The 27,269-nt window shown below is 45.3% G+C and overlaps 1 protein-coding gene across 6 annotated transcripts; it reads left to right on the top strand.

Annotated features, from left to right (window-relative positions):
* The first annotated feature begins 6,498 nt into the window (after positions 1 to 6,498).
* MLKL (mixed lineage kinase domain like pseudokinase) lies at positions 6,499 to 26,364 on the top strand. 6 transcript variants are annotated; one of them, XM_053607752.1, is made up of 14 exons: positions 6,500 to 6,639; positions 6,926 to 7,137; positions 8,914 to 9,057; positions 10,086 to 10,130; positions 10,715 to 11,152; positions 13,321 to 13,380; positions 14,481 to 14,670; positions 16,473 to 16,570; positions 19,388 to 19,523; positions 21,016 to 21,097; positions 22,198 to 22,349; positions 22,824 to 22,873; positions 23,129 to 23,269; positions 25,810 to 26,364. In XM_053607752.1, the coding sequence occupies exons 5-14, from the start codon at positions 10,717 to 10,719 to the stop codon at positions 25,956 to 25,958; spliced, it is 1,494 nt and encodes a 497-aa protein (XP_053463727.1). In that variant the 5' UTR covers positions 6,500 to 6,639; positions 6,926 to 7,137; positions 8,914 to 9,057; positions 10,086 to 10,130; positions 10,715 to 10,716; the 3' UTR covers positions 25,959 to 26,364. The 6 variants fall into 6 exon arrangements, with proteins under 6 accessions (XP_053463708.1, XP_053463745.1, XP_053463727.1 ...); XM_053607761.1 differs by lacking the exon at positions 6,926 to 7,137; XM_053607741.1 differs by lacking the exon at positions 8,914 to 9,057.
* Positions 26,365 to 27,269: the final 905 nt, after the last annotated feature.

Here is a 27,269-nt window from a genome sequence, read left to right as displayed (position 1 = left end):
TTTGTACAATTTTTTTTTTTTTTTGAGACAGTTTCACTTTGTCGCCCTCGGTAGAGTGCTGTGGCATCACAGCTCACAGCAACCTCCAACTCTTGGGCTTAAGCAGCCTCAGCCTCCTGAGCAGCTGGGACTACAGGCGCCCGACACAACACCCAGCTATTTTTTATTGCAATTCTCATTGCTGTTTTAGCTGGCTGGGGCCAGGTTCAAACCCGCTACCCTGGGTATATGGGGCCAGTGCCCTACTCACTGAGCCACAGGCACCGCCCTGAACTTTGTACAATTTTTTATTGTTCCCAGCACAATGACCAACTTGTAACAGGGCCCAATAAATGCCAGTCTTGTCTCCATCAAATCTCTGGCTGGCAGCATTAACTGGGCCCTCCCTCTCCACCTTGTTCCCTGGCCTCTGCTGCCCTCTGGTGGCAGAATGCATCCATATCCATTATTACTGTCTTTACAGGGATGGTAGAGGTAGCATGCAAGTGTGATTTCAAAATTTCAGCACTTTCCCACTTTAACAGTTCTCTTGACTTACTTTCTTGACTCATCTGCCATTTGTGATAGGTAGCCAGAACTATGGTCATGAACTTTCCAGTTCTAACTTTCCAAACAGCTATAATGGCTGCCAAATTTCAACTAGATTTTTTTTTTATATAGTTAAGTGCTTTGACCAGTGAATATATTTTATCTGTTAAAGGATGCTACAAGATGAATATAAAATTCAGAAAATGCAAGGATTCTTACCTTTACTCTATCCCACATACCTCCTAGAGAAGAAAAGAAGAAATCAGAAATAAGAAAAATATGTTGTTCTGGAAAAAGCATAAATGTAGAATTCTACCTTTAGGTTCCTTAAAAATCAAAACCAAGGCCAGGCCCAGTGGCTCATATCTGTAATCCCAGAGTTTTTGGAGTCTGAAGTGGGAGGATCACTTTAGCCCAGGAATTTGAGACCAGCCTGGGTAATGTTGCAAGACCCCATCTCTGTAAAAAAATTAAAAACTAACTGGGCATGTAGTTCAGCACCTATGCTCAGTGGCTAGGGCGCTGGCCACATACACCAGGGCTGGCGGGTTCGAGCCAGCCTGGGCCTACCAAACAATAACAACAACAACAACAACAAAAAACAATAGCCGGGCAGGGCGGTGCCTGTGACTCAAAGGAGTAGGGCGCTGGCCCCATATGCTGGAGGTGGCAGGTTCAAACCCAGCCTCGGCCAAAAACTGCAAAAAAAAAAAAAAGCTGGGCATTGTGGCGGGCACCTGTAGTCCCAGCTACTTGGGAGGCTGAGGCAAGAGAATTACTTAAGCCCAAGAGTCTGAGGTTGCTGTGAGCTGTGACGGTATGGCACTTTATGGAGGGCAACATAGTGAGACTCTGTCTCAAAAAAAAAAAAACAGCTGGGTGTGGTATTGTATGCCTATAGTCCCAGCTGCTTGGGAGGCTGAGGCAGGAGGGTTGCTTGAGCCCAGGAGTTCAAGGTTATAGTGAGCTATTATAACACCACTATACTCTAGCCTGGGTGACAGAGGGAGAAACTGTCTAAAAAAAAAAAAACTAAAACAAAAGCATGGATGAGGGGAGAGGTAAGGATGAGGGGAGAGGGTGCAGTGTCAGGATAAGTATGTGAGGTTCTCATACGGATTCTGCAAGGGCATCTTGAGAAGCATGGAGAATATCTTCCAGAATTGTCCACTTAAAGGATAAGCGTCCAGAACACTTATCCAGCTTCCACCCCTATTGGCTTCCCCTCTTACTTATGGGCTTCCTTGTCATGCAAGTCAAGTGGCGTTCTTGGCTTTGGCAGGAGTCCTCATGCAAAATCAGGAAAAACCAGGTATGTACTTGAAGCAGGATGCTGTCAGTACAAGTTAAGTGTGAGGTTCCTAGGAACCTATCCAGTGGAACTGTGGCTGAAATCAAAGGTGTGACAGAGTTCACAAGCAGGGGTCCTCAAACTGCAGCCCGCAGGCCACATGAGGCGGTGTGATTGTATTTGTTTCCGTTTAGTTTTTTTACTTCAAAATAAGATATGTGCAGTGTGCATAGGAATTTGTTCATAGTTTTTTTTTTTTTAACTATAGTCCGGCCCTCCAACCGTCTGAGGGACAGTGAATTGGCCCCCTGTTTAAAAAGTTTGAGGATAACTGGTAGAGTATAGTGGTGTTATAATAGCTCACTGTAACCTTGAACTCCTGGGTTCAACCTACAACTGAGGTTAAGACCACAGATGGACAGACAGGATGTGATAAGGAGCCACCGACATGTCTGCTTCAGGCGCCAAAGTGTTACATCCTCAATGTAAGAGTGAAACAGAAAGAAATCCACCTCCCCAGGACAGAACACTGCAAGTAAAATCACCTGCAAGGAGTGGGTAGTGGCTCTTTTGAGAACATAGAACCATAAGAATGAACCTCCTGGGGGAATCTGAAGCCTGAATTCAGGCAAATGGGGTGTTCTGAAACATCTCAAGTCAAAATTTGAATTTAAAATAGCTAGGCCTATCAGAGCTGCGAGGCTCTCAGGGGAAGTATTTACAACTTTTTATGGAAAAATGCATCTTTAATCCAGGCCTCAAAAAATTCCCACAGATAAAATTCCAAGGGCTATAAACACACAGTAAAAAATTACAAAATACACAAGGGAAGAAGGCACTATGAGTAAGAGCTACAAGAAACAGCATTCAGCAGAAATATTCCTTCAAAGACATCAAACATTAAAATTATGAGATGTGCTGGGTATCTTCCATTTGCTCTCCAGACCCACTCTCCATCGTTCCCCAGCCCACTCAGTGACCTTGGAGATTGGCTGATGTGACCTACATCAGTGTGATTCTTTGCTAATTGGCTGCTGGGTGCTATGCAGATACAGAGCCCTGGCAAGAGACTGGTGGGGTGGAAGAGAGGTCCAGGTATTTATTCCCATAGCTCTTTAATTTCTTTCAGAAATGCTTTATAGTTTTTGGTATACAAGTCTTTTGCCTACTTGGCTAGATTTGTTCATAAGTATTTTAATGGTTTTGAATGAATACTATGGTAATGGAGTTGTTTTCTTAATTTTGTTTTATAGTTGGTACATAGAAACACAACTGACTTCTCTGTGAATTTGTACCCTGTGACTTTGGTGAATTAATTTATTAGTGTGAAAGTTGTCAGAATCAAAACAGAGTCCCTAGTGTTAAAAAAAAAAAAAAAAGAAAAGAAAAGAAAATCCCTACCAAGCGATGTGGCTCACACCTGTAATCCTAGCACTCTGGGAGGCTGAGGCGGGTGAATTGTTTGAGCTCAGGAGTTTGAGACCAGCCTGACCAAAAGTGAGACCCTATCTCTAAAAAATAGCTGGGCTGGCTCAGCGCCTATGGCTCAAGTGGCTAAGGCGTCAGCCACATACACCTGAGATGGTGGGTTTGAATCCAGCCTGGGCCCGCCAAACAACAATGATGGCTGCAACCAAAAACAGTAGCCAGGCATTGTGGCAGGCACCTGTAGTCCCAGCTACTTGGGAGGTAGAGGCAGGAGAATCGCTTGAGCCCCAGACTTGGGGGTTGCTATGAGCTATGATGCCACAGCACTCTACCCAGGGCAATATAATAGGACTCTGTCTCAAAAAAAGAAAAGAAAATTAATCTTGATTTCACTTTGGTTACATGTGTCTAATTTTGGAGGAAAACATTGTTTTTTGAGACCAGTGGTTCTCAACCTTGCTAATGCTGCAACCCTTTAATACAGTTCCTCATGTTGTTGTGATCTCCAACCATAAAATTATTTTCGTTGCATAATTTTATGGTTGGGGGTCACCACAACATGAGGAACTGTATTAAAGGGTTGCGGCATTAGCAAGGTTGAGAACCACTGTTCTAGACCTTTAAGATAATCATTTCAACATCAGGTCATACCAGCAGAAATAGAATTAGAGGAACAAAGGTTATAGGAGTTGATGAAAAGATTTTTTTTAAATTTATGAATAGTTCTTCTGGTTTCATGTCTAAGAATTCTTCACCTAGTCCTAGATCCAGAAGGTTTTCTACTATATTTTCTTCTAAAAATTTTATTTATTTATATTTATTCCTTTTTTTTTCTTTTTTGAAATAGAGCCACTCTGTTGCCCTGGGTAGAGTGCTATAGCATCATCATAGTTCACAGCAACCTTGACTCTTGGATTTAAGCAATCCTCCTGCCTTAGCCTCCTGAGTGGCTGGTACTACAGGTGCCCACGACCACTCCCAGCTAATTTTTCTATTTTTATTTTTATTTATTTATTTATTTTTTGTAGAGACAGAGTCTCACTTTATCGCCCTTGGTAGAGTTCCGTGGCATCACACAGCTCACAGCAACCTCCAACTCCTGGGCTTAGGCAATTCTTCTTGCCTCAGCCTCCAGAGTAGCTGGGACTACAGGCACCTGCCACAACATCCGGCTATTTTTTTGTTGCAGTTTGGCCCGGGCCGGGTTCAAACCCACCACCCTCGGTATATGAGGCCAGAGCCCTACCCACTGAGCCACAGGCGCCACCTGAATTTTTCTATTTTTAGAAGAGATGGGGTCCTACTCTTGCTCAAGCTGGTCTTGAACCCCTGAGCTCAGGCAATCCACCTGCCTCAGCCTCCCAGAGCTCTAGGATTACAGGTGTGAACCACTGCACCCAGCCTGTTAAAGTTTTTTTTTCTTTATAATTGTGTAATTTTTTTCAAGTGACAATTTCAAGACAAACCCAAAGAAAGAGGGACTTATTATAATATTGTACATTTTGTATGAATATGTATTATTAAATAGACTAATTTGAATCTTTTCTAAAATTTCCATTTTCTTAACAGAAAGAAACCTTTAATACTGCTCATTTCTCTCCACTTTTTTCCAAAAGTTTTATAGTTTTATATTTAAATCTATGATCCTTTTGGATAATTTTTATATAAAACATGAGTTTAGGTCAAGTTTATATTTTCATCTAGTTACTCTACCACCATTTGGACACCACATATCCAACAAAGAATTAATAACTAGAGTATATAAATTCCCCAAATCCAACAATTAAAAAAAATCCAGACACTTCACCAAAGAGGCTATACAGATGGCAAACAAGCACATGAAAAGATGTCCAACATTGGCTCGGCTCCTATAGCTCAGTGAGTAGGGTGCAGGCCACATACACCAAGGTTGGCAGGTTTGAGCCTGGCCTGGGCTTGCTAAGCAACAATGACAACTGCAACCAAAAAATAGCCTGGCGTTGTGGCGGGCGCATGTCATCCCAGCTACTCGGGAGGCTGAGGCAAGAGAATCACTTAAGCCCAAGAGTTTGGGCTTAAGAGCTGTGATGCCATGGCACTCTACGTAGGATGACATAGTGAGACTCTGTCTCAAAAAAAAAAGATGTCCAACAACATTAGGCACTAAGGAACTGCCAATCAAAACCATGATGACAGGGCGGCGCCTGTGGCTCAAGGAGTAGGGCGCTGGTCCCATATGCCGGAGGTGGCAGGTTCAAACCTAGCCCCGGCCGAGGAAAAAAAAAAAAAACCATGATGACAGATCACTCACCTATTAGAATAGCTAAAATCATAAATAGTGTCTGGGCGCAGTGGTCATGCCTATAATCCTAGCACTCTGGGAGGCCGAAGCAGATGGATCACTTGAGGTCAGGAATTCAAGACCAGTGTAAGCATTATCAAGACCCTGTCTCTACTAAAAATCGAAAAACTGAGGCAAGAAGATTTCACGAGCCCAGGAACTTGAGGTTGCTGTGATCTATAATACAGGCACTCTAGTCAGGGTGCCAGAGTAAGACTTTCTCTCTCAAAAAATAAAATGAAACAAAACAAAACAAAATAAAATCATAAATAGTGACAAAACAAAATGCTGGTGAGGATGCAGAGAAACGGGATGTCTTGAATACTGTTGGCAGGATAGTAAAAACAACAGTCAACAAGTTATACAGTATATGATTGTGTTTATATCAGAGTAGCATACCCTTCCCATGGTTCCTTTGAGTTTTGACCACAACTAGGGGCTCACACAGCTGCCCTCTTGTCTGGAGAACTGCCCTGGGCAGAATGGAAGCTGCCTCTTATGCCAAAGCTTCATGTTCCAGACTTCCCCACGGAATATGGCCGAAGCCAATCTCCACCGAGACCACATCCTTGGTTAGCTTTTTCTCCCCCCTGCTCTCTGAGCTGAGAGCCTTCCTTCATTAAATCATATGTACCTGAATCTCCTGACCCAAGACAGGAAAGAAAAGTGACAGGGCAGCGAATGGAGGACAATAGCAGGGACAAATAAAGACTAAGGGAAGACCTCAGGCATCCTGTACCCTGTGCCTTCCCAACGGAAAAAGTCTCTTCATACAACCCAGTTCTGTCCTTTTAGATGAAAATAGTCCCATACGTAAATGAATAACATGACTTAGACTTTCCAGCGGAGACTCAGCAAGCCTTAATAAAACATGACTCACCCCCTAACAGAAAGCTCTGGGGACGGCCTAGAGGAGGAAGCGTATCTCTTCCTTCCTCCTTCCTCCCTCACACAAGAACCACCTCTCCAACTTCAACACCCCCCATCCATTCTTCCCATATCGTGTCCTCAGCATAATAGTTCCCTGGGACCTTTTTCCTTTCTGAATCCCCAGCCCCAAGCAGAAGGCCTGGTGAGTACTCCGCTAACTGAGTAATTTCGGGAAGGTCTGGAAGAGCGTGGAAAGCGGGGAGAAGCGTGGGAGCTGCCTGGGAAGGGAGCTCAGGGCCAAGGCACCGTGAGCCTGGCCTTTGCCCCCCACCTCCTTGGGGTGGAGGTGGCGAGGGTCACAGCCCTCCTTTCAGAGGTCCCAGACCTGGAGCTGTGGCCTCCGGAGGGCGCAGGACAGGAACAGCCGTCCAACGGGCTGATTGGAGGGACGCTGCTGGGGCGCAACTGTGGTGGTTTCACTTCGAAAGGACCAGGACCGCCTTGTCACCGGCAGCCACCTGTGGAGTCCCGCACCGCCAGCCGGAGCGCAGAACGCCGGGCACCCCGGGAAGGGGTGCAGGGGACCTGGGCCCGGGGCCTCGCCTTGGCCAGCTTCTCCCCTGGGCAGAAGGCAGCGGTCGGAGGGAATCCGGAACTGCGCCCGGGGCAGATTGGACGCACATCCCTGGGGAGGGACTCGGTGAGCCTGGGGTTCCCGGAGCGCTTGCGGAGCAGAGAAGCAACCGGAGTCCTGGGCAGGGATGGGAGGATGGGGTGCGGGTGGGGGGGATCCGCGGTACAATTTCCAGGAACTCCGAGTTTGTTTCGTTTTCTCTATTCTGGTGGTGGAGCTGTCTGCTCCTATTTTCGCCTTCAGAGCGAAACGCGGGGATCCCCGAGGGGCAGGGGTCCCGGGAGCCGGCTCAGAACCATTCAAGCAGCCCTGGACAGCGAACTCCAGGTGGTCAGTGCAGAAATTTCCAAGTGAGATGATTCCAGTTGTTAAGAATCAACATCCCCTTTCGTTTCTGAGGCCATTTTCGACACGGGGAAAGTAAACCGGTGTAAAGTGTCATCACCTTTTGGGGGGAGGCCGTGTTGGAAGGACTTACATTGTTACTACCATTTTAAGATTTGTCAACGTAAAGATTAACAACCTGTTTCTCCATATTCTTGGTAGTGTTAGTTTTACGTGTTTTATTAACAGCGCACAATGAACATTGTGGTATCCATCTACCTGCGCTCATACAAGCTTTTCTACTGCATAAGTTCCTAGAAATTCAAATTGCTGAGTCAAAATATATGTGTATTTATATTTTCTTCCTTCCTTCCTTCCCTTCCTCCCTCCCTCCCTTCCTTCTTTCTTTCTTCTTTTTTTGGGGAAGAGTCTCACTCTGTCACCCTCGTTAGAGTGTCATGGTGTCATAGCAACCTCAAACCCTTGGGCTCAAGCAATCCTCTTGCCTCAGCCTCCCTAGTAGCTGGGACTACAGGCACCTGCTAGGACTCCTAGCTAGTTTTTCTATTTTTAGTAGAGACAGGGGCTCACTCTTGCTCAGGCTGGTCTTGAACTCCTGAACTCAAGCAATCCACCCACCTCAGCCCACCAGAGTGCTAGGATTACAGTTGTGAGCCCCTGTGTCTCACCTGGCCGTATATTTCTTTTCATCCCTTTGATATCCTTATCATACACTCAGTAGACCTTAAATAATTTTACTTATTATAGCTTTTAATATACTGTATTTTAATATCTCATAGGTAAGTCCCTTTTTCTGTGACCTGGTACTTAGTTGAATGCCACCTCCCTGAACCTCATTATCTTCATCTGTTAAATCAGCGGTTCTCAGCACGACCCACAGGAACTGTATTAAAGGTTCACAGCATTAGGAAGGTTGAGAACCACTGTGTTAAATGACAATAACCTTGGAGACCTCAGGCCTCCAAAGCACTTAGGATACAGTAGAGGAAGAGAGATTTGTCTTCACTATTATCATGATTCATCATGGAACATAGCTGCCTGTAGTTGCAAGTAGATCAAACGTGATTCAAACTGGCTTAAACAATAAGGGAGGTTATTTGTTCATGAAACCTGTAGCTGAGGTTTGGGGAAAACTTCAGAGTCAGTTCAAACCAGCAGCTCAATGTTGTCATCAAGGACTCAGATTCTTGTCTTCTTTCTGTTCTACCATCCCCAGGTTAACCCCATTCCAAGGTTTAGGACCAGGACTCTGTGTTTTCTCACTCACATTCAGGGAAGAGAGAGAGGCTGAGAGTAAGCAGCTGGCTTCCTGGGCTCTCTTAGTGGTGCCAGGAACCTCCTCAGCAAACATTCCCCTGCGCCCAAATTAGCTCAAGTGCCAGTTTTGAACCAATCACTATGGCAGGCTGTTAGGAATTCTCTGATGGTTTAGATTTGACGTTTGGGGCTGGATAATTCTTTGTTATGGGGGCTACACCTCTGGCTTCTCCTTGCTAGATGCCAGGAATGCCCATCCTCCAGATGTGGTAACCAAAAAGGTCTCTAGACATTGCCAGATGTCTCCTGGGGGAATCATCGCCCTTGACTGAAAACCACGGGGGCTTAGACTCATCAAGTCTCACCTGTGAAACCAAGGGTGGGGTGAGTTCCCCACAAACACATTGTTAACTGGGGGAGGAGCAGATGGCCACTGAAAATCTGGGCAGTAATAGGAAGTAGAGAGACTGGGCGTGGTGGTTCACACCTGTAATGCTAGCTCTTGAGAGGCCAAGGCAGGTGCGTTGCCTGAGCTAACGGATTCAAGATCAGCCTGAGCCAAAGCAAGACTTTGTCTTGTAAAAATAGCTGGATGTGGGCGGTGCCTGTGGCTCAATGGAGTAGGGTGCCGGCTCCATATGCCAGAGGTGGCGGGTTCAAACCCAGCCCTGGCCAAAAACTGCAGAAAAAAAAAAATAGCTGGACGTTGTGGCAGACGCCCGTCGCCTGTAGTTCCAGCTACTTGGGAGGCTGAGGCAAGAGAATCACTTGAGCCCAAGAATTAGTGGTTGCTGTGAGCTGTGACACCATAGCACTCTATGAAGGGCGACAAAGTGAGACTCTCTCTCAAAAAAAAAAGAAAAAAAAAGGAAGTAGAGAAATAGATTGTTCTTGAGGCAACACAGATGTCCACCATGATTCCTCTAGACCTGGAAAATCTCTGAATCTTTCATTGCAAATGCCTCTGAGAGGGGCAGCACTTACAAAACACTGTCTTTGTTGATGTCCAGGCCAAGGGGTAGAGGAAGGTTGAACAAATTTTTAGCTGGTTACAAATACAACAGAGAGGGCTGGGAGTAAGGACAAGGGAGGCAGAGATGCTCAGGTATTGGGAAAAGAGAAAGAAAAACAAGTTTAAGATGGACAGATGTTAACTCGTATTGCAATCCTGAATATCCTTGGCCAACTGTGGTCAAGGCTGCAAACTGGGGCTTCAGGTGTCTCAAAGTATATTGAGAAAGAGAAAGATAGGTTTATAGAGTAAGAGCAAGGCGTGGGCTTACAGACAAGATACGTTCACCCCAGACAATGAAGGGGGGTGGGGAGGTGGCGGCGAATTATCACCACATAGAAAAGGCAAAGAGGCTCTCTGCTGGCTCTTAAATCACAAACCTTGTTTCTTTTTTTGCCAGGCGTTGCGGCTCACATCTGTAATTCTAGCACTTTGGGAGGCTGAGGTGAGTTGATTGCTTGAATTCAGGAGTTCAAGACCAGCCTGAACAAGAAAGAGACCCATCTCTACTAAAAATAGAAAAACTAGCTGGGCATCGTGGCTGGTACCTCTAGTCTCAGCTATTTGGGAGGCTGAGGTAAGAGGATATCTTGAGCCCAAAACTTTGAGTTTGCTGTAAGCTATGATGATGCCATAGCACTCTACCCAGAGCAAGAGAGTGAATAAATAAATCACAAACTCTTTTTTTTTTTTTCTTAGAGACAGAGTCTCACTTTGTTGCCCTTGGTAGAGTTCTGTGGCATCACAGCTCACAGCAACCTCCAGCTCTTGGGCTTCGGCGATTCTCTTACCTCACCCTCCCAAGTAGCTGGGACTACAGGCACCAGCCACAATGCCCGGCTATTTTTTTGTTGCAGTTTGGCCAGGGCTGGGTTCGAACCCACCACCCTCGGCATATTGGGCCAGTGCCTTACTCCTTTGAGCCAACAGGCACTGCCCAAATCACAAACTTTTTTGACCCTCCCTTAGCCAAGTAGTAAATATGGAGAAGATTCTGGGACCTCACCAAACTCCATCCATTTCTTCCAGGTATGGAGAAATTGGGGCAGATCATTTCCTTAGGCTACCTTGTCTACAACCAGTGTCAAGAGATGAAATACTGCCAGAGACAGTGCCAGCGTCTAGGGAAACGTGTGAAGGGCCTGCTCCCATCTCTGCATATGCTGCAGGAACGAGGAAAGAAGAAACTGTCCTCTGAGAAGATAGCCAACGCCCTGGCCCGTTTGGAGGCTGTCCTGGAGGAGGCTAGGAAGCAGATAGAGAAGTTCAAAAATGAGTCCACTGTGTTGAGTTTTCTAATGGCAGGCCAAAACAAAATACTCTTCAGTGAAGTGAACGAGGAGCTGGGCCACGTCTGCGAGGAGCTCTCACTGCTGCTTCAGGCCGATCAATGGGTGTCCGTTTCAAGCCCCTGGCCACAGCAAGATCAGCGGGATGCAGAGGCAGACAGGCGAGATTTCCAAAGGGGTAAGTTGGACTTTGCTGGGGAGGGTGGAGATGCAGCTGGAAGCATTTTAGTCTCACTTTAATTCACCAAAGGAGCAGGATGAAGTTTGAGCAGCTGTGTTATACTTGTGGCTCAGAGCTCCTAACATCTCTGGGCTTAGCTCTGATGAGGGCCAGTGAAATTTGGACAAGCCAGTGTGGGAAGGGGAGAAGATACTGACGGAGGAGTATCTGTTGACTCTGCATTCTCTCCCTGATGTCCTACTGTGAATTCCAGAAGCTCCTTCCAACCTTAGTTTTCCCAGGACCCTCAGTTAAGATGTAAACTGTCAGGCTGGATGCTGTGGCTCACAATCCTCACACTGGGAGGAAGAGGCACGTGATTGCCTGAGCTCTGGGAGACAGAGGTGGGTGGATTGCCTGGAGTTTGAGACCAGGCTGAGTGACACTGCATAACAAACCACTCCAAAACTCAGAGACCTAAAACAATAATCATTAACTCTCATGTTCATGGGTTGCAGCTCTCTTGGGGTTTTCCTGGGTTTGCCTGGGCTTGGCTAGGCTTAGGCATTAAATTTGAGTCCCTTCTTCATGTCTCATTCTGAAGCTCGTTCTGAAGGAACAGTGAGTACCTGATGAATTGCAAGACAAGCCCCACTGTGTAGCACATTTCAAGCCTCGGCTTGTGTCACATTCAATAAAATCCAAAGCAAGTCATATGGCCAAGCCCAATAGGAAAAGATAGAGCAGGCTCAGCACCTGTAGCTCAGTGGCTAGGGTACCAGCCACACACACCTGGGGCTGGTGGGTTCAAACCCTGCCCGGGCCTGCTAAACAACAATGACAACCACAACAAAAAAATAGCCGGGCGTTGTGGCAGACACCTGTAGTCCCAGCTACTCAGGAGGCTAAGGCAAAAGAATCGCTTAAGCCCAAGAGTTTGAGGTTGATGTGAGCTGTGATGCTGCAGTACTCTACCCAGGATGACATAGTGAGACTCTGTCTCAACAAAAAAAGGAAGAGACACGGCAGTAGACTGTGCCCACCTCAAGGCTATGGCAAGGATGTGGACATGTGATACTACTATAATACTTCCTGGGAGTAAAGAATTAACAGTTCAACTTCCTTCCAGTGCCACAATGGAGGTGTGAGCCCAGGTAGGAGACTACATTAGAGGCTAGGTAAATGGTAACGGTGGCTTGAACTAGTTAGATTTAGTGTGGGAGTGGAGAAGGCCCTAATGAGAAGATGCATGGGCTAGGTTTGAGGTGGGGGAAGGGAGCAGAGCCTGAGCCACTAGAAGAGGGAAGAGAGGGGAAGGATGAAAGCAACGTGGCCTGGTTAACTTCTGCAGATCCTTCAGACCCTTTCCTCTCATAAGGACTATGGGTGGAATAGAGAGAGGAAAGGGTGAGGCATACATGGTTGAACCTGCTGGGTACAGTGAACAGCCACTCAGCGTCTTAAGGAAACAAGTTTATTTCTCATTCAAGCGAAGTCCAAGAGATTATCCCAAGTGACTGGATAACTGTCTTCTTTCTATATTGCTTTTGATAGTATGGCACTTTCATGTTAACACAAACTTCCCTTGTTCCCAAAACAGATTGCACTTTTGAGCAGAGTCAATTAAATGGTCCCTAAAGAAAGTGACAGATTTCTCTTTCACTTGGTTTCTTGGCCAAAGCAAGTCACTCGGCCACACTTGAAGGCACTTTCCTTTTCTTTACTTTTTTTTTTTTTTTTTGAGACAGAGTCTCAAGCTGTCACCCTGGGTAGAGTACCATGTCATCACAGCTCATAGCAACCTCAAACTGTTGGGCTTAAGCTATTCTCTTGCCTCAGCCTCCCAAATAGCTGGGACTACAGGCACTCACTACAACGCCTGGCTATTTTTGGGTTGTAGTTGTCATTGTTGTTTGGCACGCCCGGGATGGATTCAAACCCACCAGCTCTGTTGTATGTGACTGACGCCCTAGCCGCTGAGCTACGGGTGCTGAGCCAAAGGCATTTTCTATGTACTTGGAAGTAGGAAGTTGGATATTGATGAGCAATCGTAATCTCTACTACAATGAATATGATAGGTAAAAAATGGTATCTCAGTGATTTCAATTAGTGTTTTGGTTTTGATTGACATGTGGTTTTAATTAGCATTTCTATTTTTGAGTATTTGTTGCTCTTTTTTCCTTCAGGACGTGAATGGAGGGAAGTGAAAAGGGGCATAGAAGAAATAAAGGAAATCCTTAATCAATGTAAGTTATCTATCAGGTGCCCTGCTGCTTCCAATGGCTCCCAAAACTAGAAGTCATTATTTTCCTGGAACTCCAGCCTCCCCCAGCCCCTGCCCTTGTCATTTGCTCTGCCGGATGGCAGGAAGCAGCCGACAGGTTTGGGGATCCTTTCATGGCTAGCCTAGGTTTCTGATCCACATGGGAACACTGGAAGGGGGCTTCTCAACCACTAAGCACCTGCCAAAATGCTAAAACCTTCTCGTATGAATAACATCACAGCTTCAATTCACTTGCTGAATTTCCAAGAAGAAATTCAAGTGAAACTTAAAATGTTTACTCATTCATTCATTCAACAAAACCATGTCGGCTTTTTTGAGATAGAGACTCACTATGTCACCATTGGTAGAGTGCTGTGGCGTCACAGCTCACAGAAACCTCAAACTCTTGGCTTAAGCGATTCTCTTGCGTCAGCCTCCCAAGTAGCTGGAACTACAGGTGCCCTCTACGGTGCCCAGTTATTTTTTTTTTTTTTTGTGGTTGTCATCGTTGTTTAGCAGGCCCACACCGGGTTTGAACCCGCCAGCTCGGGTGAATGTGGCCAGCGCCCTAACTGCTGAGCTATGAGCACTGAGGCAAAACTATGTCTTCTTTAAGCCAGAGGTTGTGCACAGGGGGAACTATGACCCACACTGAGAAAGACACTGCCTTCCAGGAGCTCCTGCCCGTAGGTGGAGGAGGGGAGTGGAAAGACAGACAGTGAATATACAACAGCAGGGAAGTTACTGAACTTGAACTTTGTTCCTAACTATGAGATCTGAAATGACTAGGCCAGATGCTCGGGCTCAAGTGCCAGGAGGAGAAAGAAGGGTCTGGATGGGGGTTAAGGCTAGAGAGATGGGCAGGCTTCGGAGAGGAGGGGAGGATGTGCATGACACATATCTGTTAACTGCAGTCAACTCAGAGGCATTGGAACCTCTTCCTGGGTTGAGTCAACCACAAGCTCTAGCCAGGGCCAGCTCCGGCTCATGGTGAAGAGCTTCCCACTGATGATCACAAAAATGCCACTTCCCTGAGGACCCTTTCCTCAGCTCATTTACTCTTTATCTTCTTCTGTCCTGGAGTGAGGTCAGGTTTACTACCCTTGTGCAAGACCCCAGGATATCAAATCAAGGAGATTAAGAAAGAGGAGCTTTCAGGAGCCGCATGGATACCGATCAAGAGAAATGAATTCAGCACACTTTATAAAGGAGAATATTACAAATCTCAAGTGTCCATAGAAGTATTCAACAATACCCAGGCCAGAAGCATTGGGTAAGTCAGTTCATATGCTTCTCTCCATATCCATATATATCAATACGTACTATCACCCGCCAAGGAGAGAGGTGTATTGTCACCATTTTCAGGTGGGGAAACCGGGGCCTCAGAGGGTTAAATGACTTGCCTTCTGCTATTAAAAAGCATAGTCTTGATGCCTTGATTTTAGAGCCTTCTCTTCTTTGTCCATGTATTTCTATATTTTTAAAAGTTTGTTCCTGTGGTGCCTGTGGCTCAGTGAGTAGGTCACTGACTGGGCCCATATACCAAGGGTGGTGAGTTTGAACCTGGCACCAAACTGCAAAAAAAGAGCTGGGCGTTGTGGCGGGTGCCTGTAGTCCCAGCTACTCAGAAGGCTGAGGCAAGAGAATCGCCTAAGCCAAAAAGCTGGAGGTTGCTGTGAGCTGTGATGCCACAGCATTCTACCGAGGGCGACAAAATGAGACTTTATCTCTAAAAAATATATAAGTAAAATAAACTAAAATAAAAGTTTGTTCTCTTTCAGTCATGTTCTCAGTCCCCATCCCTCCACAGACAATAATTCTAGTGGGCTCTGTTTGCACATCTTCTTGTAAAATGGGGGCATGCTTTTTTAATTTTCATAACTAGTCATGTGATGTACCTTTTGCCCACTTTCCTTACTCTTTTCACTCAGTATCATGAGACACATTCTATACCTGGAATCTTTTCCTACTGTTTGCCATCCATGAGCAGGGGTCCTCAAACTGTGGCCCGCGGGCCACATGAGGCGGTGTGATTGTATTTGTTCCCATTTTGTTTTTTTACTTCAAAATAAGATATGTGCAGTGTGCATAGGAATTTGTTCATAGTTGTTTTTTTTTAAACTATACTCCGGCCCTCCAACGGTCTGAGGGACAGTGAATTGGCCCCCTGTTTAAAAAGTTTGAGGATGCCTGGTGTAGATCCACATTTGGCCTATATTTCCAACAATGGAATCTGGTCTATTTCAGCAATGGAAAATAATGCTACATAGCTATCCCTTTATGGATCTGAGAATTGACGGCTCATACATGTAGTATGTGTGTATTAAATTAACTAAGAAATACCAGGCAGCTCCTCAGAATGGACTCTAAATTCCTACACCTCCCCTGGCAGTGCAAAAGGGCCCCTGCAGAACAAGATGAGAAATACAAATGATAAACACACACACACAAAGGGCCCCTGTATCACACATCTCCACCTACCCTTGGTGTTGGCCAGCTTTCTAACTTGTTTTATCCTTCTAGTTATAAAATTATTACTATCTTGGCTGGGTGCAGTGGGTCACATCTGTAATCCTAGGACTCTGGGAGGCCAAGGTGGGTGGATTGCTTCAGCTCAGGAGTTTGAGAGCAGCCTGAGCAAGAGTGAGATCCTGTCTCTAAAAATAGCCAAGCCTTGTGACAGGCATCTGTAGTCCCAGCTACTTGGGAGGCTGAGGCAAGAGGATCTTTTGAGCCCAAGAGTTTGAGGTTACTATGAGCTAAGATGCCATGACACTGTACCCATGGTGACAGGCTCTGTCTCAAACAACAACAACAAAAAACTAAGTCTATGAGGCTGTTTGAACAGGTACTAACAAGCACCTTTACTATCTCACAGACGCTTAGGGACTAATTCTGCTGCCATGTACATCTGAGGGGTTCCACATGCTGCCATTAGTAGTCAAAGATGTCACAACACTAGTTTTCTTCCCCAGGAGATGCTGACAATACCCATATACACAGGGTCACTACACTAAATATTCTCTAAGGAATCTTCCATTTCTTAAATCTGAATTTCCTCTTTTATTCTTGTAGAATAGCGAGGACTTATTTCAAGGATGAGATTGAAACCATGAAGAAATTTAATTCTCCCAATGTCCTGCATATATTTGGGATTTGCATTGATGAAACAAGTAAGAGGTGCTCCTGAGGCTGATAAAGCTTTTGATGACCTGGACTATACCTTTGGTGTTTTAATGTGTTGCATTTTTTTTTAAAGAGCGGCTGAAAAGGTGAAATCTACACAGTGTGATTATTATCAATGTTAATTTTTTTTTCATCCTAAAATGCATATTTCTGTCTTCTTTCAGGAGAGCAGGGCTGACACCTGAGGGTTATTTTGCACTAAGGTGGCCACTTCTTTCCGTCCACAGGAGTGTGTGTTCAAGTGCCAGCACAGATGAAAGATGCATTTTGTTGCTACAAAACATTATACTGCCCGGGTGCCGTGGCTCACCTGTAATCCTAGCACTCTGGGGAGCAGGCAGATGATTTAAGCTCAGAAGTTCAAGACCAGCCTGAGCAAGAGTGAGACCCCATCCTTACCAAAAATAGAAAAGCTAGCTGGGTGTTATGGCAGGTGCCTTGTAGTCCCAGCTACTTGGGAGGCTGAAGCAACAGCATTGCTCAAGCCCAAGAGGTTGAGGTTGCTATAAGGTGATGATGCCATGGCACTCGACCCAGGGAGACAAAGTGAGACTCTATCTTAAAAAAAAAAATTTTTTTTTAAACCACCTGACCCAAACAAGGAAAACACCCTTGGTCACCTACACTCTTAGTGGAGACCAAATCTAAAAACAAAAACAAGTTGCCCCTTTACCAAGATCCTTATGTGTCAGATTCTTTATTTTTATTTTTATATTTTTTGGAATGTTAGGCCAAGGCTGGGTTTGAACCCGCCACCTCTGGTATATGGGGCCGGCGCCGCCCTTATTTTTACTTTTTAATGTAGCTCTATTTTGTCTTGCAGCATGACCTCTCCTGCTACTCTTACGTAGAAAGAGGACAGAGCAACTCCCATCTTATCCCCTCTGGAAGTTTCTCCACAGACGTAGGCCAACAATTTCAGAGCTTAGAATCCCAGTCTACAGGCAAACTTTCAGTGAGATGTATTCTCAGGGTGACAGATGAGGTGGCTGACTCATTGTGCATCAGGTTTGCATCTTAGGTCCATAGACTAAAACTTGACTTCTTCTTTTTCCTCTTCCTCTTCTTCTTCTCCGTTCTTCTTCCTCCTTCCCCCTTCTTTCCCCTCTTTCCCCCTCCTTCCTCCTCCTCCTCCTCCTCCTCTTTTTGCAGTTTTTTTTGGCCGGGGCCAGGCTTGAACCTACCACCCCAGGTATACGGGGCCAGTGCCCTACTCCTTGAGCCACAGGCACCACCCTCTTTTTTTTTTCTTTTTTTAAGATAGAGTCTCACTTTCTCGCCCCTGGTAGAGTGCTATGGCATCATAGCTCAGCAACCTTCAACTCCTGGGCTTGAGTGATCCTCTTGCCTCAATCTTCTGAGTGACTGGCATTATAGGCATGTACCATCATATTTGAATAGCATTTTTTATAGAGACAAGGTTTCACTGTGTTATCCAGGCTAGTCTTGAACTCTTGGAGTCAAGTGAGTCCCCTGCCTCACTCTCCTCAAGTGCTGTAATTAAAGGCTTGATCGACTGTGCTGGGCTAATAACTTTCTTTCTTTCTTTTTATTTATTTATTTATTTATTTTAGACAGTGTCACTTTGTTGACCTCAGTAGAGTGCCATGGCATTACAGCTCATAACAACCTCAAACTTGGGCTCAAGCCATCCTCTTGCCTCAGCCTGGCAAGTAGCTGGGACTACAGGTGCCCTCCATAATGCCTGACCATTTTTAGAGACTGGGTCTCACTCTTGCTCAAGCTGGTCTCAAACTCCTGAGCTCAGGCGCGATCCACCTGCCTCAGCCTCCCAGAGTGCTGGGATTACGGGCCTAAGCCATTGTGCCTGGCCTGAAACTCGACTTCTTGTCTGAGTTCCCCTCTCCAGCCCTGCCATCTGTGCACCATTTATTCCTTGTGAACATAGTAGACACATTTCTTGCCCTCTTGGATCTTAGAGTTGAGTGGGGAAGACATTACTCAAATAATTACTCAAACAAATGTAGAATTTTTTTTTTTTTTTATATTTAAAATTTTTTTTTTTTTTTTTTTTTTTTGTAGAGACAGAGTCTCACTTTATGGCCCTCGGTAGAGTGCCATGGCCTCACACAGCTCACAGCAACCTCCAACTCCTGGGCTTAAGCGATTCTCTTGCCTCAGCCTCCCGAGTAGCTGGGACTACAGGCGCCCGCCACAACGCCCGGCTATTTTTTGTTTGCAGTTTGGCCGGGGCTGGGTTTGAACCCGCCACCCTCGGTATATGGGGCCGGCGCCTTACCGACTGAGCCACAGGCGCCGCCCACAAATGTAGAATTAAAACATGCCAGACACACTGGCGGTGCCCATAGCTCAGTGGGTAGGGTGCTGGCCACATACACTGAGGCTGGCGGGTTCAAACCTGTCCCCGGCCAGCTAAAACAACAATGACAACTGCAACAACAAAAAAATAGCCAGGTGTTATGGTGGTCACCTGTAGTCCAAGCTACTTGGGAGGCTGAAGCAAGAGAATCGCTGGAGTCCAAGAGTTTGAGGTTGCTGTGAGCTGTGATGCCAAGGCACTCTACCCAGAGTGACAGCTTGAGACTGTCTCAAAAAAAAAAAAAAAGCCAAACGCTATGTAGAAGATGATGGGAATTCTAGGGGTATTTGAGCCTTTCCAAGAGATCAGGGAGCAAACTATGTGGGTTGGTGTTGGAGGAGGTTGTTGGGGGAGAAATGAGACTCACAGTAGACCCAAGTCTATCTCTGCACGGGGGTGAAGGGGACTGAAGACAGTAGGAACTCTGGACTGGGTCTTCATGGTGTCTGGCTCCTTCCTTCAGTGGCTCCTCCTCAATTCTCCATCATCATGGAGTACTGTGAACTTGGGACCCTGAGGGAACTGTTGGATGAAGAAAAGAACCTCGAGTTCGCTGTACGCATCTTCCTAGTCCAGGAGGCAGCCATGGGCTTGTACAGGTACCAGATGGGGTAAAGGGCACTGTAAGGTCTAGGTGAATCTGTGTACACTACTGATAATCCCAGAGGTGATGAGAGATTAGGCCAGGAGCCCCAGACAGCCTCCCTTCCATACCATGTTTTACTCTTTATTCCGATCACAGATAAGAGGGGGAAAGGAGGTTTAACCAGTGAGTAAGAGCTTATAGAATTGAAGGTTGAATTTAATGTCCACCCCATTCTTTCTTGTAGAGTTGAACAGGCCCTAATCGTACAGCAGCCAGATTTAACAAATAAAGATATAACACAGCCAGCAGTACCTGTAGCTCAGTGGGTGGGGTACCGGCCACATACACCAAGGCTGGCGGGTTCAAGCCCGGCCTGGGGCTGCTAAACAACAATGACAACTGCAACCAAAAAATAGCCAGGCATTGTGGCAGGTGCCTGTAGTCCCAGTTACTTGGGAGGCTGAGGCAAGAGAATCGCTTAAACCCAAGAGTTTGAGGTTGCTGTGAGCTAAGGGCAACATAGTGAGACTCTGTCTCAAAAAAAAAAAGAAAAAAATATATATATAACATAGCCAGTTAAATTTGAATTTTAGATAAGTAACGAATAATTTTTTAGTATAACTATATCCTAAATATTCCATAACACATACACTAAATTTCAGATATACAAATTTCAGATAAGTAATTTTTTTGGTATAACTGTGTTTCATGCAATTTGAGGACATATACTAAAAAAAAGTATTCATTGCTTATCTGAAACTGAGATTTAACAGAGTATACTGTATTTTCTTTGGCAACTTTACTCTCATGCAGAATCTAGGGGTCCTTTAGCTCAATGTTCTCCAAAGGTCAGTCACTCCCAAATCACCTGCAGGGTTTTCAGCTTATCCACAATGCCAACAGTGTTATTTACTCAACATTTTCCTTTAAATTGACACACTTTAAAAAATCTAAAGGAAGTTTTTAAAGGTACATGCCTATAATCTTAACTCTCTGGGATGCTAAGGCAGGAGGATTGCCTGAGGTCAGGAGTTTAAGACCACTCTGAACAGTGAGACCCGTCCCTACTGAAAATAGAAAAACTTATCCAGGCATTGTAGCAGGTGCTTATAGTCCCAGCTACCTGGGAGGCTGAGGCAGGGGGATCACTTGAGCCCAGGAGTTGGCAGTTGCTGGAGCTGTAATGATGCCATAGCACTCTAGCCCAGGCAATAGAACCCTGTGAGAAAGAAGAGGGGAGGGGTGGAGAGGGGAGAGGAGAGGAGAGAAGAGAAAAGTTAGTTTTTAAAAAGGACCCACTTATGCAATGCATCTTAGCTCTGCTGTATACTCCCAGAGCACAATTGTCAACCCTGGCCTTTGCATCCTGGTTTGCCCAGATGTCCATGGGTGGCTACCTGTGAGGAAAGCATGGCACTGACCAGCCTCATTATCTCAGTCATGACTATTAAGCCTCCCAAGATAGTCTGGGCCAGGGATTAATGCCCTGTCTTTGGTTGTGTCAGCCTACACCATTCAGAGCCTCCTAAACTCCATGAAAACATCACCAGCGAGAGCTTCCTGGTAACTGGACACTACCAAGTGAAGGTGAGTACCTTTCAGGGTGTTCTTTGGGTCAAACTTGTGTGATTGTTTGGTGCTGGGAGAGGGAAACAAATGTCTCAGAAAGGCCATGCCTGCTTCTTTCTCACCTCAATTTTATTTTATTTTATTTTATTCATTTTTTTGAGGTAGAGTCTTACCTTGTTGCCCTTGGTAGAGTGCCAAGGCGTCATAGCCCCCAGCAACCTCAAACTCTTAGGCTCGAGTGATTCTCTTGCCTCAGTCTCACAAGTAGCTGGGACTGCAGGCACCAGCCACAACACCAAGCTGTTTTTTTTTTTTTTTTTTTGTAGAGACAGAGTCTCACTGTACCACCCTTGGTATTGTGCCGTGGCGTCACACGGCTCACAGCAACCTCTAACTCTTGGGCTTATGCGATTCTCTTGCCTCAGCCTCCCGAGCAGCTGGGACTACAGGCGCCCGCCACAACGCCCGGCTATTTTTTTGTTGCAGTTTGGCCAGGGCTGGGTTTGAACCCGCCACCCTCGGCATATGGGGCCGGCGCCCTACTCCCTGAGCCACAGGCGCCGCCCAACACCGAGCTGTTTTTAAAGACAGGGGTCTCACTTTAGCTCAGGAATCTGGTCTTGAACTCCTCAACTCAGGCAATCTGCCTGCCTCGGCCTCCCAGAGTACTTGGATTATAATGAGCCACCATGCTTGGCCTCCATGTCATTTTTCATCTGTTTCTAGGAGAAAGCTAGCCATGTGGTGGCTCCCTGCATGAACCCCTCTGTACCCTCAGAGCTCAATCCTTGCCTGAGAACCCCTGTGTCTAACACAGTAATACTAGCAACCACTGTAACTTACCAAGTCTTTCAAGGGCTTAATAACCATTATCTCGAGTAATCCTCACTACCCATTTTATAGACGAGAAGTCCTTCTTGGTGTTTCTTTTGGTCACTGAACTATAATAAGATGAACCCGTAATGTTAACCAATAGAGTAGCTACACAGATGAAAGACAGTATTGGAAATAAATATATAAGGGAAAAAGTCAATTATCTGGCAATTATGTGTAGCACCAACCCCTCCCACCCAACATCTTGCTGTTACTTTTTGTCTTTAAGTCACCTCTTCATCTAGCTTACAGGATTTGCGTTCAAGAAAACAAAGACTTCTATCAGTCAGAAAACTAAGAGAAAAGAGCCAAAGAGAGTCAGTTCAGAGGCGTATTTCTCACCTCAGAAGCTGAAAAATTTTTTTTGTAAATGCGATGTACAAGGTGAAATATACAGGTATGTTAATGTTCTTCTGCAGATTCTAACTCAGATGAGCAATATAGGAAAGCCCATGTCAAATTCTTCCTCCAAGGACCATCTTAACTCTGTTGAATGAATTTGAGTGGCTTAGCGCCCATAGCACAGTGGTTACAGTGCCAGCCATATATACCGAGGGTGGTGGGTTCGAACCCGGCCCAGGCCAGCTAAACAGCAATGACAACTGCAACAAAAAATAGTCAGGTGTTGTGGCAAGCACCTGTAATCTTGGGAGGCTGAGGCAAGAGAATTGGTTAAGCTCAAGAGTTGTAGGTTGCTGTGAGCTATAACATCACAGCCCTCTACTGAGGGTGACTGAGACTCTCTCTCAAAAAAAAAAAAAAAAAAGAATTTGAGTGGCATCAGAAAATACACTGAGTTTTCTAGAAATGGCGTGGGGCATGGGAAAAGGAAAACCTGTTATGATTGTTCAGTTTCTTGGTTTTCTTTTAGCTTTGGAATCGTCCTCTGGGAAATCGCCACTGGGAAGATCCCATTTGAAGGTGAGGAATGAGAAGGCTGATTCAGCTGGTGCTGGGATTGCGTCCTCTTCCCATAAACTTAGAAATTCCCCATCAGTGCTATCCTAGGCATTTAGTTTTCCAATATGAAACTGCTTGGGCTGGTCCATGGGATCATTGGAGACTCTCATTTCCATACTTAAAGTCCATGGGTCTGATGTCGGCCATCAGCATCCAGACAGATGTGCAAATTCCAGAGCAATTTTTAAAGCTACCATCCTGTTATTTCCATGCCAGGATATGATGTGAAGAAGATCTGCCAGTTTGTGGTTGAGGACAGGAAGCAGGAGCCGTTGGGTGAAGACTGCCCTCCAGTGTTGCAGGAGATCATTGACAAGTGCAGGGCCTATGAGCCTTCTGAGCGGCCCTCAGTGGATGGTAAGGTTTCTTCTGGCATGAAGAGCATGAGCCATGGCTCGGTGCCTCTAGCTCAGCAGCTAGGGTGCCAGCCACATACACTGAACTGGCGGATTCAAATCCAGCCTGGGCTGGCCAAACAACGACAACCAAAAAATAGCCAGCTACTTGGGAGGCTGAGGCAAGAGAATTGCTTAAGCTCAAGAGTTTGAAGTTGCTGTGAGCTGTGATGCCATGGCACTCTACCAAGGGCAGCATAGAGACAGAAAGAAATATTTCCTTTTCTCAAGCTGCAAAGCAGTAGTTTGTATCAAAGTGATTTTACCCTTCAAGAGACATTGGTCATGTCTGAAGATATTTTTGATTGTCACAAATCTGGAAAGATAGGATGAGGCATGCTACTGGCATCTATGAATAAAGGACAGGGATGGCACTCAGCATCCTGATGGTACAAGGCATAGCACTGCCTCTCACAACAAAGAATATCCACCCAAATGTCAATCATACAGGGCTTCAGAAACTCTGCCCTAAGGCCATTGTTTAATCTAAAGTGGTTTGGAAAGGCAAATTATTTTTCTCCAGCCTATTTCCTTCCTTTCTTTTCGTCTGTATTTTTCTTTCTTTTTAAAATTATTTACCTGGGGGAAGTGGCTCGTGCATGTAATCATAGCACTTCATGAGACTGAGTAGGTGGATCCCTTCAGCTCATGAGTTGGAGACCCTCCTGAGGAAGAGTGAGACCCCATCTCTACTAAAAAGAAAAACTAGCTGGGCATTGTGGCAGGTGCCTGTAGTCCCAGTTTCTCGGGAGGCTTAAGAAAGAGAATCTCTTGAGCCCAAGGGTTTGAGGTTTCTATGAGCTATGACACTATCAGCACTCTACCCAGGGCAACAAAATGAGACTCTGGAGTGGAGAGAGAGAGAGAGAGAGAGAGAGAGAGAGAGAGAGAGAGAGAGAGAGAGAGAGAGAGAGAGAGAGAGAGAGAGAGAGAAATAGGATCTTGCTATGTGCTCAGGCTGGAGTGCAATGTCCATTCACACAGCACACTGCAGTCTTGAATTGCAGTGATCCTTTTGCTTCAGCCTACCAAGTAGCTAGGATGACAAGTATGTACCCCAACACCAGGCTCTGTCTTTCTTTTTGTCTTATTATTTTTGTTTCTTCTTCTTTCCCTCCCTCCCTATCTTCTTTTTTTCCTTCCTTCCTTTTTTCAAGATCCTTGGTTTATTTCCTTGACTCGGATTTTTATCTCATTGTCATCAGCTGCTTCTCTGAAGCTTCATTCCCCAGTGTCTCCCTCCCTGGGAGTAACTCCCTACTCTACTCTAGTTCCAAATCTCCCAGACTTTCCACAAAGTCCAGACAAAAGAGAGAGGAATTCACATGCAGCATCCCTGGATTGGGGAAGTGATTCCCCTGAAGTTGCTACAAAGCTCAAAAGACCCAAAATTATTTTTTTTCTTATCTTTATCATGATATGGATGATACTATAGCAGTACATAAAATACATATGTGCAGTTAAAATATCAAAATAAAAGAATATCACATAGCCACACTTCGTTAAGAAATAGAACAGGGCATATACCCAGAAGACCAAAAATCACAACATAACAAAGATATTTGTACCAGAATGTTTATTGCAGCCCAATTCATAATAGCTAAGTCATGGAAAAAGCCCAAGTGCCCATCGATCCACGAATGGATTAATAAATTGTGGTATATGTATACCATGGAATACTATGCAGCCTTAAAGAAAGATGGAGACTTTACCTCTTTCATGTTTACATGGATGGAGCTGGAACATATTCTTCTTAGTAAAGTATCCCAAGAATGGAAGAAAAAATACCCAATGTACACAGCCCTACTATGAAACTAATTTGGGACTCTCACATGAAAGCTATAACCCAGCTACAACTTAACAATAGGGGGAAGTGGGAAAGGGGAGGGTGGGTAGAGGGAGGGGAATCGGTGGGATCACACCTGTGGTGCATATTACAGGGGTATTTGCGAAACTTGGTAAATGTAGAATGTAAATGTTTTGGCACAGTAACTGAGATAACGCCGGAAAGGCTATGTTAACCACTGTGATAAAAATGTGTCAAATGGTTTATGAAGTGAGTGTATGATGCCCCATAATCATATCATTGTATACAGTTATGATTTAATAAAAAAAAAAAGAAATAGAACATTGCCACTTGCTCAAAGCTTCCTGAGGAATTGGCCCTTGGGGTTTGTCTCCTTCAAACACTTTTGCCTCCTTCCTCCCTCTTGTACTAGGCTCCCTTATACCCCAATATCCTCTTGGTATTAGAGAACATAATACCAGCGACTAATTCACACTAGGATGTACCTTTGCCCCTCCCGTGAAGTTTTAAAAGTAAATCAAGTAGAACTTCTTATCACAAAGGCGTAAGTGCAAATGGTAATTGACTAGTCTGACACCAGTCAGACTGAGGGGAATGCAGTTTCCACATTATTGTGTAGTCAGAAATATCTTTATGTTTCTAGCTTAGCTCTTACCTCCCTTCTTTTACCTAAATTTCTGTTCTTTCATCCACAGAAATCCTAAAGAAACTGTCTACTATTACTGGAGTGTATCAAAACCTGAACCCTAGGCTTGGCACCTGTAGCTCAGCGCCTAGGGCACCAGCCACATACACTGGAGCTGGTGAGGGTCTGAACCCGGCCCAGGCTGCCAAACAACAATGACAACTGCAACCAAAAAATAGCTGGGTATTGTGGCAGGCGCCTGTAATCCCAGCTACTTAGGAGGCTGAGGCAAGAGAATTGCTTAAACCCAAGAGTTGGAGATTGCTGTGAGCTGTGATGCTGTGGCACTCTACCGAGGGCGACATAATGAGACTCTGTCTCAAACAAAAAAGAGGAAAAAAAAGAAAAAACTGAACCCCAACCTGAGTAAGAACAAGACCTCATCCCTGCTAAAAACAGAAAAATTAACTGTGCGTAGTAGTGCATGCTTGTAGTCCCAGCTACTTGTAGTCCCCAGACAAGAGGATCACTCAAAACCAGGAGTTTGAGGTTGCTGTGAGGTATGATGCCACAGCGTTCTACCTAGGGCAATGGAGTGAGACTCTATCTCCAAAGAAAACAAAACTGAATCAAAGAATCCTTGGACAAGAAGCTGGAAAAGGCACACATTGGACATCTTTCTCTCATATCCTTTGGCATCAAATTATGGAGGGTACCAGGGGTGCAGCACTTCTCTGTTACAAAGAGAAAACAATTACAGTCATGTAGGACACATCCCATAGTAACTTTGATAAATGGTTTGCAAAAGTGCATCTGTCTGTATCCACGACTCTTGACAATATAACCCTATAGCTCCTCACATTAAGAAATGAAGTCTGGGGCGGCGCCTGTGGCTCAGCGGGTAGGGTGCCGGTCCCATATGCCGGAGGTGGCGGGTTCAAACCCAGCCCCGGCCAAATTAAAAAAAAAAAAAAAAAAGAAATGAAGTCTGTTTGAATCTGGGCTGGCATTGTGACTTGATTTGGTCAATGGAATGTGGAACAAGTGATGGTGTGGCAGTTCTAAGCCTAGGCTTAAAGAGGCCTTATAAATGCCTGATACTTCTCTTGGAAACCTACCCAGCCAGGAACAAGTTGGGCTAGAATGCTGGAGGATGAGAGACCACCTGGAACAGAAACAAGCTTTCCTGCCACCTGGCAGCTGATCTGTTTATGTGAGTGATGCCAGTCAAGACCAGAAGAACCACCCACCTGACCCCAGCCCAAGTTGCTCATGAACTAAATAAATTTTTATTGTCTCAAACCACTATGTTTTGGAGTGGTTTGTTACACAGTAGTAGTAACTGAGCAAACACCGTTCAAGCCTTCCTCTTGCCCATTGAACTAAATACAAACTCCCTACTCAGATACACACAGCCTTATATCTCTGACTCTAGCCTCAGTTTTCAAATAAGGTCTCAGAATTCTCCTCTCAGAGATTGCAAAATGCCTATAGGGCTTAGGAAGGAACCTAAAAATGAGTGAGCTGAGC

This window comes from Nycticebus coucang, chromosome 2 (genome assembly GCF_027406575.1).
Source record: "Nycticebus coucang isolate mNycCou1 chromosome 2, mNycCou1.pri, whole genome shotgun sequence".
Lineage (NCBI taxonomy): Eukaryota > Metazoa > Chordata > Mammalia > Primates > Lorisidae > Nycticebus > Nycticebus coucang.
The sequence above is the reverse complement of the archived record's forward strand: the minus strand, read 5'-3'. Positions and strand labels throughout refer to the sequence as shown.